We start from the raw sequence: 17,512 nt of genomic DNA, 5'->3' as shown, positions 1-17,512 counted from the left end.
CCAAGACAATAATGTATAGGCAATCCTCACTTAAAAATCACAATTGGGACTGGCAACTCCATTGCTCAGTTAAGTAATCATTAAGCAAGACATCATCTGACCACAAATTATAATTTTACTGCTGGCTTTCTCATTGACTCTGCTTTTTGGCAGCTGGCTGTGAATGTACAAATGTTAGTGGTGACTGTGGGATGCTGTGATGGGCGTTTACAAGTTGCAAATCATCCATAGTTAATTACAAGTCCGTGGAGGCATTGCAATGTTCATAAGTGTGAGAACTGGTAGTAAAATTCCTTTTCCAGCATCTTTAAATGGTCCTTAAAGAGGGCAGTTATTAAGCAAGAACTACCTGTAATCTCATTTAAGGTGTGGCTATTTATGATTAAAGCAATTATTATCACTTATCGTTACTGTTGTTGCTACCAGTATTTATGGGGCAGCTGACCTCTTGCTGCTGCCATCACTTATAATTAATGTAATTTAAATGTTTTTTGTAAATAGTGTATAATGTACCAATGCTTTATCGTAATTTTATTTAATTGCAACACATTTATTATTTTCAGCTGCCAGTTTGTGGGGGCCATACAAAGATATTTGGCAGGCAGTGGTTAATGCTATATGGAAAAGGCAATCTGAAGCAATACATCTTCTTGACCAGATTTTAAAGAAACATAAAGCTGATTTTATATCACTCTTCAGAAATCCGGTAAACAAACTTTTATTTTAATAATATTGCAGTGAAGGTAATATTTCTTCATAGACATTTACATCACAAACTGATATTAGATAAGGAGAAGGGATTTTTGATTGTATTTTTAAAGAAGAATGTAATATTTTCCAGTGCAGTTAAGTTAAATGGGAAATGACAGATCACTTAAGAAAAATAGATTAGCCCAATAACTAAAGTAATGATTTCTATGCTAAGAAAATAGCTGAATGACCTGTTGAAAAGCAAAATTCTGTCCTGTAATTTAGAAGATGGGACCTGTAGATTTTGATATCCATCACCCATCATGATTTGCTTTTTAGTGAGATAGAGAAGGTTAGGTTAGCAAAGTTAATCTTAGTTATGCCACATTCAGCATTCCCTGTTAATGACAAAAATATTGGCCAGTTTTTGGCACATTTTGGATAGTATGTTTAAGTGTGAGCAAAGATAAGTTTTACTCTAAATATACCTGTATATTTTATGAAACCTGAGATATCTAATCTAGATACTACCTTGCAAAACAGTATGCAGTTATATATTGTCCATCAAATAAGGCATATGTGTTAGGTACACATAGTCAGGATATTTTATATATGTGTTAACCATTAATCTATACTTCACAGAGCATGGTGAGTAGAGATCTACAAACAATCCAAAATTAAGTACACATTATTACAATATAGTAAAGGGGTGTCAAACTCAAGGCCCAGGGGCCGGATCTGGCCCACAGGATACTTAGATCTGGCCCGTGGGGTTCCCCTGGAAACAGCCTACGGTGCTTCTGCCAGTGAAAATGGGCTCCCAAGCTACGTTTTCACTGGTAGAAGGTTGCAGGAGGCCATGGCAGCTGAAAACTGAGCTTGGGAGCCTGTTTCGCTGGCAGAGCATTCAGGCCACTACAGGAACCCCTGACACAAGTGACATTGAGCTGGCTACACCCAACCCAGCCCCCAGAGGTAAATCACAACCCTGATGCAGCCCTCAATGAAATCAAGTTTGATACCCTTGATATAGAACAATGTACAATCACAGTCAACTTAAATCAGTTATAGATTATGTTTTACTGTATTAAAGATGTTGGAAATGTGAAATATATTGGAGTCTGATCAGTGATTTAAAATATTCCATGCACACGTTTGCAGAATTCATTCATGGGCAGAATATTATGGGAGATACTGAAATGGTCTACATTTCTACCAAATTTTCAAATTACCAAACCACATTCTGATGCATTCCAGAAAAAAAGTAGAGTAATTCAGCATTCCCTAGAACATTCTATCCATTAAACAGTGTGTTTTGTATTTCCTAGTACAATACTTTACAGCTATATTTTACTAAAAAAATTTCAATGTATCTTTGAGAATAATTAAGCATTTTTTAAAAATTATTTTGTAGCCAAAGAATGCCCAACAGCATGAAAAAGTTCAGAAAGCAAATACTGAGGGAGTTGCTATCCAAGGCCAACAGGGGACCCGATTGTTACCAGAACAGCTCATCAAAGAGGCCTTTATTCTGAGTGATCTTTTTGATATTGGAGAATTGGCAGCTGTTGAACTTCTCCTGGCTGGTAATGTGATGAGACCCAACTGTCACTTCTTTTATTTTCTGATTCTGTTCAGAATTCCTATAAATGCCAAATGCTCAAGCATATCAAGCATCTTGTTCCAGGTACTTTCCTATGCTGTGATGCAGTGCTTGCTAGGAATAGTGTTTTTTTTTCTGCAAAAGTAGTAACCTAATCCAGCAACCGAGGATTAGAAAATTCCTCCTGAGCAATACACAGCTAGTATCTCTTTTTTTTAATAGCTAGAGAGAGATGTTTTAAAACTTTACTAGCATCTAAACATGAAAGTATTTAATGTTTAATGCTTACACTTATTTCAGTACAGCGTTTAAAATTGTGTCTGCCCATGCTTTTATTGTATGTACATTATGCATTTTCATATATGATTTTCAAATATTGTAAACTTGCCCTGAGAAAATGTTGTTTTGAAGGGCAGCATGTAATATTTTCAAATGAAAATAAATACATATGGGTTATATCATATTATATGTCCAGCTTTAAGTATAGTTAAGTATTAACTATGTATCCAGAAGGAATTCCAAAAGTCAGTTATTATTTTACACACACACACACACATCTATTTGCTCATGACAACTCAAGGTGGCTTACAGGAGATAAAAACACAATATAATATTAAAATCATGTGTTTTAATAACAATTTTAATTAATATGTTGCTTTGAAAAGTAGTGACTTATTTTTGTGTGCGTCTTTAGGCCTTAAAAGCATTTATTTTTAGGTTACTAAGAGAAACTTGAAAGTATGTGTATAGTGACTAGTGAAATAGTAGAGAAAGGGTACTACCTATAGTGAAATAGTAGAGCTAGGATACAGGAATGTTTTACTGTCTAAGCTACATGCTCTATAACTGAGCTATAATGGTATTGTGAAGTGCTTAGTTGTCACACTTCCAGTTTTGATGGAGAAATTGGTGGTTCTTTCTAATATTTTTCTGTAGGAATTGGAAAAAAATACCATGATGCAGAGTCAGTTTACACATGGCAGAGAAGAGGGCTGTCCTCTTAGTTACTGTTTTTAGAATATTAATAAGAGGAACAAAATTGGAGAGGATTGAGTCAGAAGTGAACTTGAGCATTTTATTAAGGAATATTCCACATATTCTGCTCCCCTTCCCTATTATTTGAAACCGGGTACAGGAGAAATAAAGTGAAAAGCATCAGAAGCTGTGATCTCACATGTGACTGCAACTTTATTTTCCTTTTTAGGAGAACACCAGCAGCCTCGTTTTCCAGGTCTCACTAGGGGTTTAGTAGCTGTTCTCTTATACTGGGATGGAAAGCGATGCATTGCAAATTCATTGAGAACACTTATCCAGTCTCGACGAGGCAAGACATGGACACTAGAGCTCAGGTCTGTCTTCAGCAAAGAGATTGGAAAAACCTTAGACGTTAGCAGCATATTTATTTTGAACTTGGATTTTCAAAGCCTGATTTTTGCAGTCGAAGGGAAAATTGCATCTATTTTATATAGTATGCATATAATATTACGTAGTTATGTAGTATATTATATATTCTTTTGGTCTTTTGGTCTTCCTCATAGTCTTTATTTTGACATTTCCGTTTTGGCTCTATTGTGTCTAGTGTATATATACATGAGGCTGATGAGTTAAAAAAAATGGAGGTACTACCGCAGCTTACATCATTTCTAAACTATGTGAAGGATACCCAGTTTGAATATTTTCCCATGTGACTCAGGAAAAGAAGCTAACAGCCTATGGTGTATAACTATTTTTTTGTTTAAATAGTGCTTGCATGGTGCTGTAGAGTACATGATTCTGCCTTTGCATCTGTGATACAATTTGTTATATTGCCATCTTGCTTCTACCTCAAGACTTAATGATTCCAACTTTTATCACTTAAAAAGATATATGTGTTCTCTTGAAAGCCTAATATTGTTGATATAACTTAATTTCTAATGTTCTACAGTACTGAGAAACATTCAAAATAAAGTTAGTTATGACACAACCGTCTCTTTCAATTGCAGTCCTGAGTTGGTGTCCATAACAACACAGTTTACAGATGAATTGATGGAGCAGGGTTTAACTCATAAAATTCTGACTTTGGTATCTCAAATTGATGTGAACACTGAATTTGAAAAATTACAGAAAGAGCGAGGCCTGGGTAGTGAGAAACATCGCAAAGAGGTAATTAATTTTAAAATACTTATAATACTTTTAATATCAGAATATAATTAGAAAAGCAGCATTAGTTTCAAAATCATATTTTAAATTTCAAGCAGTATCGGGTAACCACATTAACATAAATTCAAGATACATATAAACAGAAAAAAAGATACAAATTAAAAAAAGAACTATGCTAAGAGTTGGCTACTATACATGTGAAAATTTATCATAATAAAGAGTTTTCTAAATTATAAACTATTCCGAATAATGCAACCAAATTGTGGTTCCTGCTTCTGAAGTCTCATTAATTTAATTTTAATATTTAATGTTTGTATCTGTTTTTATGATGCTTATAAGCTGCTTGACAGTAAGATGGGTGGCATATAAATTTAATAAACAAATGTGGTTTTTCCCCCCTAATGTGGCAGTTGAAAAGGCCTTTCTAATTCGCAATTGTTATGTTATCTAGAATTTTCCAATATCGCACAATGATTGCTTTGCTAAAATAAATAGATAACAGTAATTAGTTCTTCATTTTTAAAGAACTTATGGTTTGGTCCTGTAAATAAATGCAAGAAGCCTAGCTCTGGAGAGCATTCAATTCTTTGTTTAGTGATACTTATCTCTTCCCCAAAAATTAGCCAAAAGGGTATAATTTTATCATGGTCCTTTTTTCCCCCGACTTCTCCAGTATTTGGAAAAATAATTTATATACAGTGTGTGTGTGTGACACAAACCAACACAAATTTGAAATTAATTCAATGATTATAAATTGAATGCTAAAATCTGTGGTAATTTATAGTGTTATAAATTGTTATTGTGTGACATGACTGCATGGAAGATTCTAGCCAGTTGCCTCTAGCTCTTATAATACGAATGTATGTATATATAACATACCCATATAATGTTTTAAATATAGTCTTTACTGTAGATGCAACCTATATATGGTATACTAAATTGCAAATTAGTGTTATACGTGTGAAGTTGAATTCTCATACTTCAGTCCCATTGTTATTCCATTAAGACAAAATGTCATACTGCTTTCAATTGCTGACGATTTTCGCCATGCAATTTTACTGAAAGTGTCAGAGAAATGGTTTAACATTGCTTTCTTCCAATTCCCACCAGTAGCCCTGCAATACCCAGGCAGCCCCTTAATTTTAGTCAGAGCCTGTCTTGCTTAGCTTCAGAGATCAGCCTAAGTCACAACAATTTTGGCTTGGCAATGAACTGGTCTGTTGCTGATCCCGTTGCTCCTTTTGCTGCTATTATGTGTCAAATGCATCTTTGTTAGTTCAGTTATAGAATGGCACATTATAAAATTGCATGTTTTCAAATGTAATAATTGTACACCTATACAATTGTAATAATATTTTATTTTGAACTAGGTTGCTGATCTTATCAAGGAGTGTCGGCAGGCATTGGCTGAAAGCTTGTTTGTTTGGACTTGCCAGTCATCGCTAAATCGTGATGATATTTTAATCCTTATTAGTTATTTGGAGAAAGTAACTGTAGAAGCTGATGGGTCATTGGACAGAGTAAACTTGGCACTACTTTTGGCTGTTCTGTATTGTTTTGATGTCAGCTTTCTAGAACAGATCACTGAAGATCGAGACGGTAATATTTTCCATTTTAATTGGTACTGAAAGATGTACCATTCATACGTCATTAATTTATAATTAAATGTCTATTAATAAATAAAATATTAATTGCTTACATATCTATCTTAGTTATTATATTCCTATGAGTCTTTGGTAGGTTTTTGTAAAAAAGGGATTGTTTCTCAGATATGAGAAGAATGTTCAGCAACTTTTGCATACTGAAATGATTATTTCCTAACAAGACTATGACAGACTATAGCAAGATTTAATGAGATATAACTCACTTAACAAATGTCTCATTTAGCAACAGAATCTTTGGACTCAATTGTGGTCGTTAGTGAAAAACTACCTGTACTCTGAATTCCATAATTTTGGGTAAAGCTTAAGAATGTCATTATTTCTACCAGAAGAATATTAGCTTGAATAAATTAACACAAAAACAATAGGGAAGATGGGGGATGCTTTTGATTTTTATTATATACATACAAAACTGCCTAAAGTCTTCTGAAAAATAAACACAATGTAAACTGGAAGAGTTTATGATCAAATGTTTCATTAGCCAATTAACTTTACAGCAAAATTTTCTTTGGCAGAGAACTGCACTCTAAATTTCAAAGAAGTATAATACTAAATAAGTGCTATGCATTTATTTATAGAACTCCATTTGTGTTAAAATGGAAATCCAGTGTACATTTTATTTTATCTCTAAATTTAACTTTTTATTGGTTGTGCTTCCATATCACAATGTGATTTACATGCTTGAACCCAGTCATGATACACATTGAACATTGTGTATCCATGATCTAATATGGTATAAAATTAGACAAATTAAGTATTTTTTTTAATTTTCAATGGAATTGGACTATTTATTGGTAGATACTTTTTATTGTTGCTCTAGAACTGATGCGCCAGTTGCCACTATTAACAGAGAGACAGTATATAGCAGCAATCCATACACGCCTTCAGGAGTCTCGGCCATGGAAACTACCAGGACTTCAAGCTACTGTTAGGTTAGCTTGGGCGCTAACTTTGCGTGGCATTTCACACTTCTCTGATGTGACAGGTAAATTTGATTAAAAGTGGTATTTAGTAAGGAACCCAATTCCACTCCCCTACCTTCATTTCAATAAAGTAGGAAGAAGATCTGCACACATTCTACTGATTAAAATGGCAGCGCTGATATTTCCTCTGAAGTATGATGTGTTATGACATTGCTTCTTCTGTTCTTTCTTCTTTGCAGCATTTGCGGAATTCACTGAAGCTGATGAAGCAATGGCAGAATTAGCAATTGCAGACAATGTTTTTCTATTCCTCACTGAGTCTGTAGTGAGAGCAGAAAACTTTTATCAGGAAGAATTTTACATCCGTAGAATCCACAACCTTATTACAGATTTCCTTACCCTCATGCCAATGAAAGTAAGTTACATGGAGAGGGAGCTAATTTAGATTTACCTTGAATATAAATAGATCAAATATTTCAGTGTAATTTCTTTACACAGACTTGAAAAACATTTCATGGTCTAAACCTAAATGTTTTAGGAAATATTAAAAACAGAAAAAAATGATTTAAAAATAAACATGTGGAATGAGACATATCCTTCAAACAATATTCAGACATAACAATTTATCTGTTATCTGACTATTCATCTAAATATAGGCTTAATTAAAAAGAAAAAAATCTATATTATATTGAAGGTGTCTTTTCCAAATATATTAAAATACTTTAAATATTTTTCTTCATCTCTATTTCTTATATAACTAGTCAGAATTTAAGTTCTTTGGAATAAGTCAAATTCTTATATTTTATTAATCTATAGTTATAAATGGTCCTCATTTAATGATTACCTGTTCATTGTCTCTACAACATTCCTCTTACAATCAATAGAACCTTCTTGGAACACCCATTTTCACATGGAATTAGGTGACCCTGAGGGCACAGATAAACTCCCAAGTGGCCTCAATGACACCCAAAGACAGTGCTAATAACCAGATGACTGCAAGGAATATAAATGCTTCCATTCCTCACCATTCAGTTAGAACTGAAGAAACTTCTTGGATGAGAATCAAAACTTCTTCAAGGAAAAAACAAAAAATCCACTTGCCTTTAAAAAAAGCTCCTTTTTGGATTATGTATAAAATATTTTAGAGATAGTATATTGATTTCAACAGGAGTTATAATTGTATGATTAACTTTCTACATTTTCCACAAGTAGAATAATGTCAGAAGTTTTGTCTGCCTTATTTATATATAGAATATTTTAAATGTTCACATATTAATGTAATTTTTACATAATGACAAATATGAGTCTCTTTAAAGGGCTCTGGATAAGTGTTAAAGGCTATTGTTCTTAAGGTTCAATATTATTTCTGGGTTGGGATACTAATTGTAGGGACCCAATGATTGAATCAAAATGCTGGACTCAGACGGGCCTTAAGCTAATCAAGCAGGATAGTTGTCATGTTTAGTTAAAAAAATACTCTTTCCTTTTGTTCATTTGTTATGTCCAAATGGTGGTAAATCATACAGATTTTTTTCCTTTTCTTTCTTTATTTGCTTGACCAATTGTATAGGTGAAACAACTGAGAAACCGTGCTGATGAAGATGCTCGTATGATTCATATGAGTATACAGATGGGTAATGAACCACCTATATCTGTTAGAAGGGATTTAGAACATCTGATGCTTTTAGTAAGTTAATATTCTTATTTTTAATAGTACTTGTTCTTTAAAAAAGCCCACAGCAAATGTTTATGTTAAAATTTATTTAAAAATTCATTTTTAACTACATATATGGCCATTTATATAAATCACTTTTTTATTAACCTAATTTCCTCAGGGCACAACATTTTAAAAATAAAGCAACAGAAGTAGGTCTTGTAACTAAACCATGTTTTTTAAATTCTTTCTGGAAAGATTGGTCTGCCCTCTCATCTAAAATTTAAACCTCAGAGCAGACAAAAAACCTAATTTCTTTGATCTTCAATAAGCAAATCTGTACAGATATTGACTTGCATTTTTTGCCATAAAATAGTTTATGTAGCTATGTCTATGAAGTTCTGATGTAAGCAGGTTCATGAATGTGGGCTTGAGTGTCTACAGCAGCATTTCTCAATTTCAAGATGTGTAGATTTCAGCTCCCCAAAATTGCCAGCCAATAGTGGTTTGTAGTTTTTGTAGCTTTTATTTTTACTATAATCTTTAATAAATTTATTGTAAAAAAGTTTGAGAACACTATTGTAGAGATTTATTGCTGTGCTTGGTGTGAAGTCTAAGTATGCTTTCCACTTCTACCATTACTTTAGGGAAGAAGAAACTGTTTTATGAACAGCAAAGGGCTTGTTTTTCTTGCTATATATAGACTAATTTCTTTGGAAGCAAAGTAACATAAGAGGGCTTAATCGCCCCTTTATTTCTTAAGATGAGTTTTCTATATTGGCTTAGGGAGGAATGATATGCAATTACTTCTCATTAAGCCAAAACAATTTTCTATTGGCTCCTGTTTCTTGGGATATATTTTCTTGGCATAAAATGAATGTGTTATACGTAGGCAAAAGAATGGCAATGGAGGGAGATACCTTTCTTGCTTTCTGTTGTATGCACCTGTAGAATATCTGAATGTAAGTTTATCATTTAAAATATAGTCTATAACACAACTATTAAGTTGTGTTAAGCAAATAATTACCTTTATCATAATTGCTCAATAAAATCTAAAAAGATTCCACAGATTTTTAATAATATACCTTTATCACAATTGCTCATTAACATCTGAAAAGATCCACAGATTTTAAAAGAGCACATAAATTAAGTTTAAGTGACCATGTATAGGAATTATGTAAAATTCCTTGGTGTGGTCACGTGACATCATGCTTTATAATTGCATTGTTTAGCTACAAATTCCAATCCTAATTGCTATTGTTAACTAAGGACTACCTCTGCATTTGCTGAAATACATATTATTTTTATTTTTCTTCCTTTACAGATTGCTGAGTTATACAAGAAAGATCCCTTTAATCTGGAATTTGCTCTTGAATATTGGTGTCCTTCAGACTCTCTGCAGAGCTCCACTATCATAGGATCATATCTTGGAATAGCCCATCAAAGACCACCTCAGCGTCAGGTTAGAAAAATGTCTTCTTCATTTAGAATGTCTGTGATTTGAAGTGCCTTCGTTTAATTTAGATAGTTTTCTTGAAACATCTTTGTTAACTGTGTCTACTATTAAAGGAAGAGCCCTCTTGAGAAGAAGTTATTGCACACCACCTCCATTTATTGAAATAAGAGTGGATTGCTAACCCCCTTTTCCCGCCCCTCTCTAAATACCAGTCTCTACATTTCAGGACTTGCTTAAAGTGTAGTTATAAGGATTACCTAAAATATTACATAAATGCTATGTAGTTTCAGTTTTGCTTACTGTTTTAAAAATAAAATACAACCCAATCTCCAATCTAAGTTCAGACCTTTTTTGAGTTTGAGAGAGATAAATACATACTTAGTATAATCATCTGTATAGTAATCAGAAATATTCAGTGGAAGAACCATCATTTAAACCCCTGCTGGGGAGGCATTTGACCTGATGTACAGTATATGTGGGTGAGCGGAGACAAAAATACCACAACTGTATATTATTATTTAATACACTCCCGTCTATCACTTTTCAAGAGTTTTTGAGAGAAACATGAATGTTTTGGATGCTGTAGATTCACTTCTGGTACACCATTCGCTTATTGACATATTATTTATATTCCCATCCCTGTCCCATTTTTGAGGCACTGACAGGAAGTTTCTGTTGCATTCTATAGCAGGGGTGTCAAACTCGATTTCATTGAAAGCTGCATAAAGGTTGTGTTTGACCTCAGGGAGCAGGGTGGGTATGGGCAGCTTGACATCACTCCTGTCAGGGGTGCCTGTGGTGCCCCGAGTGCTTTGCCAGCGAAAATGGGCTCCCAAGCTCTGTTTTCGGTGGCCATGGCCTCTTGCAACCCTCTGCCAGTGAAAACAAAGCTCCATTTTCCCTGGCAGAGGGTTGCAGAAGGCTGTGGCCGCTGAAACCAGAGCTCAGGAGCCATTTTTTCTGGCAGAAGCACCGCGGGCTGGTCCTTTGCTGTTTCCAGGGCAGTCCTGAGGGCCAGATCTAAGTACCCCATGGGCCGGATCTGGCCTCGAGTTTGACACCCCTGTTCTATAGCATTTCTTCCACTTGATCTTGGAGATGCATCCCAAGAACTACCAAAGGCAAACAGTGATTATGAAATGGTAGACTGTACTATCCACTAGTTCCTGGAGCTTTTTTCTGAGAACCATAGGATTGCAGGCTTTTTACCCCCCCTATTAAATTCTGTGGTGGTTAATATTGCCAGTATGAGGCATATTGCAGTTAATTCTAATAAACATAAAGATGTAAAAATTTAATTAAATTGCTATTATTTAAGCAGATTGTGAATACATTCTTTTAACAATAATTTAAATTTACATTGGTGCTGGAAAAATACGATTGGTCCTCACAAATTTGCTGTGGATACTTGACAACCAGCTTGTATTTATAACAGTTGCAGTATCCTAGGGTCACGTGATTGCCATTTGCAACTTTCAAAGGAAGCTTCCAACAAGGAGAGTCAATGGGGGGGGGGGGGGAGAACGGATTTGCTTACTGATTTGATTCACTTAATGACCACAGTAATTTGCTTAACAGCTGTTGTAAAAAGTCATAAAATTAAGTGTGATTCACTTAACAACTGCATCATTTAACAGTGAAAAATTTGGTCCCAATTGTGGTCATTAGTTAAGGACTACCTGTATGTGCTAACCAGAGATATTTGAAAACAAATGTCAAAGTTTTGTTTGGATAGGTATTCCTACTTAGATGAATCTTTGTTTATATTGCAGGTTGTTTTATCAAAATTTGTTAGACAAATGGGAGACCTGCTTCCTTCCACAATTTATATTCCTTATCTGAAAATGCTCCAGGGATTGGCCAATGGACCCCGCTGTTCTCATTATTGCTTTACTTTGCTAAAGGGTAATGGTAGTACTCATGGTAAGAAATATAGCACCACGTAGGCTGAATGTTTTGATGTTTTATTTCCATTCACTGTAAACACACATAAGCATAACCCTAAGAACAAGTGTCTTCAGGGAAGTAATTGTTGTAAACACTTAGATTGAAGTTTTTCATATTTACAGATAATCCTCGACTTAACAGTTCATTTGGCACAGAAAAAAACTGACATGACCATTTTTCAGTTAGAATCTTTGCGGCATCCCCGTGATCATATGATCAAAATTCAGATGCTTGGTAACTGATTCATATTTATGACGGTTGCTGTGTCACATGTAATCACTTTTTACGACTTTCTGACAAGCAAAATCAATGGCAAAACCAGATTCACTTAACAACTGAGTTACTAATTTAACAACTGTAGTGGTTCATTTAACAAGTGTGGCAAAAAAGGGAGACGACTTCCGGTGTCCGGTGGCAACGGACGTCTGGAAGGCTTCTCCTGCCTCCAGTGTCCGAATCCGGCCGCCGCCGAGGCCCTTAGGGGCCAGGTGTTCCGAAAAGGACACCTGCCGTACGGACGGCTCGCCAGGGGTCTCCCAGCCGATATACAGGACTGGGGGGACCGATGCTGGCGCGTCCTAGGCTCGGCGGGGTGCGGAGGCCACAGGCCGCGGCCATTACTTTGGTCGTCGCCTGGGCCGCTGTGCCCGGTGACACCGGGCTTTGATTTATAATTGCAGCAGCCTGGTGGTGAACAGGAACGGAGAAGAATTGAGGAATGAAGAAGGAAGGAATATCGGCAATGTGAGTGGAGTACTCGGAGTGCGGGGGTTTTTCTCCCCTGCGACTGGAAGGAGTACGAATCACTTTGGAGAGAGGAGAACTTAAAATAACAAGATTACCGGTTTTGTGGAGCTCTGGAGAGAAGAGGTGATGGAGAAATTTAGGAGGGAGGGTTTGTGGCCCCCCCTCCCTCTGGGGAACAATGGTGGCGTCCAGCTTCCGCCTTCACTATGAGAATTTTGATGACATCACTTCCCTTCGGCTTCCTGGTTGATTAACTATACTCTGGACTCGTTGCTCCTGTGAGTGCCCCCTGGTGGATCCGGAGGAAATTATAAGGATACTGTGCCTGCCTGAGGATTTTGAAAAAAATTTTTTTTAAATGGCAAAAGGTCAGAGACCAACTGCTGGAGAAATGGAGAGAATTCTGGAAAAGTTATCTAATATGGACAAGAAACTGGATGAAATAAGAGCAGAAATTGTGACTATCCAAAAGGATTTAAAGGATACTCAACAAGTCTCAGCAGAAAATAAGCAGAAAGTGGAAGGTCTGGAGGGTGAGATGCGGGCAGTGCAGAAAAGAGGGGAGACGACAAGCAATGCTGTGCTTGGACTACAGATGGATAAAATGTCTTATTTCCTTAGGTTTCAAAATTTGGAAGAAGTGGACCAAGAAGACTTGAGAGATGTTGTGACTAAACTGTTGGGAGAATTTCTTGGGAGAGGTGTTGATTTTATGAATTGGGATGTGGATCGAGTTTATAGAGTTAATTCACAATATGCACGCACGCATGCAGTTCCTAGAGAGGTTCATGTCAAATTTGTGAAAAGAGAGACGAGATGAAATTTTAGAAAACATAGGAGTGGGGCACTGACTTATAGGGGCAGGGAGATAGCCATTCTGAGGCAGATTCCCAGACAGGTACGTGAAATGAGAAAGAAATATTACTTTTATCAAGCAAATTGTACCAGAAGGAGTGGGCTTCAGATGGCTGATGCCAGAGGGATTGATGATTTTCCGGGAGGGCATTACGAAAAAATTAGTACAATTATGGAGGCTGCGGCTCACGTGGAGGAACACAAAGCCCTCCTGGATTTAGATGACCCAGGAATTGAAGAAGGGAGGTTATAGACCATGGGGCGGAGGCGGCTGCCGCTGTTGCGGCCCTGGAGTTGGGTCAGGCTGAACCCAGAGTTCTGAGATCCAAAACTAGGAAGTGATAAAGATATTTGGTATTGTGTTGGTTTTTCTTATTCTCTTTCGTATGATATTCTGATTATTCTTGACCCTTCCTCATTGTGTATGTAAGATTGAAACTTAGCTACTTCGTTTCACCTGCTTGCCATATGGCTGTTGTATGTGTTTAAAATTTTGAGTAAAATTCTTATCATGTATAAGAAAAATGAAAATTTACCATACCTGATATGTATTTGCATAAATCTTTTTTGACCAATAAAAACTTTTTTATAAAAAAAAAAAAAAAAAACAAGTGTGGCAAAAAAGGTCGTAAAACTCATTTAAATTTGCTTAGCAACAGAAATTTTGGGCCCAATTGTGGATGTAAGTTGGGGGCTACCTGTATTATGTTATCATCCCTTTGTATTGCCTACCCATAAGAAATTTCAAGTTAATGTTTACCATATCTAATAAAGCTTGTTAATTAGGTGAAAATTCCATGCATTTTTAATTAGTATTTTATAGAACATGTTGCTTAAATGAAAGAACCAAATAGATAAAAGTTTAAAGGTACACATGCTATCCTTGATCTTTACATTCTTTATTTTCTTTCATTAACTCATATTTTTATGTGAGTTAAGAGACCCTCACTAGGAAATCCTTGTTTCTAGTATAATTCCTGAATGATTGATACTTCATAAAAAGCTTGATTTTTTAAATAATTGGTAAACCAAACATTTTTTCTCTCTGTTTTATATGATTTCTGGCTTTTTGCATATAAGATCCAAAACTGGATAATTAGCTCACTTTTAATTATACATTTGCTAATTTTGTTCATATAATATAATGTCAGCAAATGAAGAGATTTAAAAGCAGCTTGTAGTGGAGTAGAGAAGAATGTTGACAGCTGTTTGCTTTGAGATTCTATGGACTTTTGTTGAGCAAAAAGATAATCTTTGAATACCTGCTGATTTTCAATTGTAGGTGATTGGTTGATGTTTGTTAAGTACTGCTGAGGACAAATCAGTTTTCCAGGGAGCTAGTCTAGAGTGGACAAGGAGAGCTAACAGATTTTGGTCAGGGAGAATCACTAATAACTAATAATAAATATAAGAGGACAATTACTCAGCTATACTGAGAATCTGAGATGGGAACAAGGAGGAATAAATCTTTCCATTTGTAGTAATTTAAGAAATAGAAGTGAGTATGAATAAATTCTGCCGTTGTGATTTGCAGTCTTTGTGTTCCTCTTTGAAAATAAGCTGGCATGTATTTGTAGCATTATAGCAGTGAGTGGTAACTAACAATAGAAGTAAAAAAATAAAAATAAACTGAACAATAAAGGCCCTAAAGCAGGAGATGATAAAGGAAGTCTTTTTAAGGAAAATAATCAAACAAGCAATCTCCTAGTTATTTGGGGAGCTTTAATATGCACTCCTCCCTTAGAATGGGCTTTGGTCTTAGCCTGGGTCTAAATTATGTTAGTCACTCAATGAGATTGAGTTTAGGGAAATGTTTTTTTTCACCTGTAATTTATTTAATATAATCTACATTATAGATTTTTTTACATTTAGCTGAAAACATCCAAGGAGCAGGTGGAAGTCCTGTCTCTTGGGAGCACTTCTTCCACTCCTTGATGCTGTACCATGAACATTTGCGTAAAGATTTGCCAAGTGCAGAGAGCATTCAGTATCGTCATCTTCCTCTCAGAGGCATCACACAGAAAGAACAGGATGGATTAATTGCCTTTCTGCAGCTTACTAAGACAATTGTGAAATGGGTAGGTAGTTACTTGACATATGAAGAAATTTAGTTGCTACTTTATTTAATAGTCGCTGATGTATTTGGCCCCAGAAGTAAATGCAAAAGGAGCTAAGAGATGGCCATAGATCAAGTTTAACTGAAGGTAAATTTGATGCAGAATAATGTGTGAGAAAAATAACGTGTAAGAAAATGTTACAATTCTAAATATTCATTTTTGGTATAATGGACACTGTAGCCAACAAGGCTTAATCTTATGTATATCATTAAACATCAGTGATGGTTTTTCTTAATTTTTCAGAGTGAAAATGCCCGATTGGCTCTCTGTGAACATCCTCAGTGGACACCAGTAGTTATTATTCTGGGTCTTCTGCAATGCAGTATACATCCAATTTTGAAAGCAGAATTATTAGAAACTCTCTCAGCCTTTGGGAAATCTCCAGAAATTGCTGCTTCACTATGGCAGTCATTGGAATACACACAGGTATCTTGTAAGGGGAAGTTTATCTCTGCTCTGTACTTTGTCCAACTTAATTTATGTTTTCTAATTTGGAAAACTGGCCTGCAGAATAAGAAAATGTATTGAGCAAAACTGAGTTCCTGAGTGCCCTTCCAACTTTAGTATGTTGTTTTCCATTATATTATAAATTCCTGCTGGTATATGGGAAGTAAATGATAGAAAGACAAAATATCTGATTGTATGTAAGAAATAAAAAAGATTTTTACATATTTAGTGGGAAACCTTTTAAAGTCAAAATTCGGTCAACAAAATATATACTTAGTAAACACAAAAAAAAGTATAAAAAGTGAAGGTATTTTAATTTTGGATCAGGACCTGTCACTAATGATTTGTACAATCAACAGTAATTCATTTTTTTAATATTGTATTATTTTGCTAATAGTGACAAACATTTCTTTTCTCTCCCATTTATTTTGGAAGATATTGCAGACTGTAAGAACTCCAGGCCAAAGGCAAGCCATTGGTATCGAGGTAAATTGTCTGCACTTAGTCATTCTATTTTTGATGAATTTTTGATTATATAACATGAGACAGTTGTTATCTTTCAGTATCCTGATGTTGGGAAATATCCACCTAGGCGGGGGGGATGCCTCAATCATTTGAATTCTTGTACAGTTGCAAGAGGGCCAGGACTGACACTGAGACACACACACACATACACACTGGTTCATCGAGCTGTATAGAACCTTACTTGTTCCCAGGTTTAGGTTGGTAATCTGTGGCAATTCCTATGTAATAGGAATAAAGTAGTGAGCTTGAACCTTTCACGTGAGGATCTGGTTGCTTGTTCCCGACACTTGAAAATATACTGCTTTTTAAAACAAAATCACAAGAAAACATAAATCTATCAATAATTCATTATAACATTAGCTAGAGCCTCAATCTAGTTTAAAAAATAAGATCAATAGTCTGATTTGCGCAGATTTAAATCTTCCTTATTTTCTGGATACAATGGGATGAACTTGCAAGTATGAAAATAGTGATACTCAAATTGCAGCTACCGTATATACTCGAGTATAAGCCGAGTTTTTCAGCACGTTTTTTGTGCTGAAAAACGTCCCCTCGGCTTATACTCGGGTCTATACGGCTTATACTCGAGTTTTTTTTTTTTTTTAAGCCCCTCGGCTTATACTCGAGTATATACGGCTTATACTCGAGTTTTTTTTTTTTCTTTTTTTCACATTTTACCGGACGGCGCGGGGAAGCCCTGCCGGTGCAGTGAGAGGGCGGGGCGGGGGAGCCGCCAGCCTTCTCAGCT

The 17,512-nt window shown here is 35.6% G+C and overlaps 1 protein-coding gene across 2 annotated transcripts in view; it reads left to right on the top strand.

The window, feature by feature from the left end:
* The window catches only part of NUP205 (nucleoporin 205), a 51,944-nt gene that overhangs the window by 2,324 nt on the left and 32,108 nt on the right, over nt 1–17,512 (top strand). The window contains exons 2-14 of one of the 2 annotated variants that reach the window (XM_058189562.1): nt 564–706; nt 2,105–2,276; nt 3,498–3,642; nt 4,276–4,435; nt 5,803–6,031; nt 6,914–7,078; nt 7,256–7,431; nt 8,587–8,703; nt 9,995–10,132; nt 11,899–12,049; nt 15,548–15,753; nt 16,036–16,218; nt 16,675–16,725. In XM_058189562.1, coding sequence (XP_058045545.1) covers nt 564–706; nt 2,105–2,276; nt 3,498–3,642; nt 4,276–4,435; nt 5,803–6,031; nt 6,914–7,078; nt 7,256–7,431; nt 8,587–8,703; nt 9,995–10,132; nt 11,899–12,049; nt 15,548–15,753; nt 16,036–16,218; nt 16,675–16,725 — 2,036 coding nt within the window. Of the gene's footprint in view, nt 1–563; nt 707–2,104; nt 2,378–3,497; nt 3,643–4,275; nt 4,436–5,802; nt 6,032–6,913; nt 7,079–7,255; nt 7,432–8,586; nt 8,704–9,994; nt 10,133–11,898; nt 12,050–15,547; nt 15,754–16,035; nt 16,219–16,674; nt 16,726–17,512 lie in introns of those variants that run through there. The other variant, XM_058189564.1, reaches the window with a different exon arrangement.

Source organism: Ahaetulla prasina, chromosome 7 (genome assembly GCF_028640845.1).
Source record: "Ahaetulla prasina isolate Xishuangbanna chromosome 7, ASM2864084v1, whole genome shotgun sequence".
NCBI classification, from domain to species: Eukaryota; Metazoa; Chordata; class Lepidosauria; order Squamata; family Colubridae; genus Ahaetulla; species Ahaetulla prasina.
This window is presented reverse-complemented; position numbering and strand designations above follow the sequence as displayed.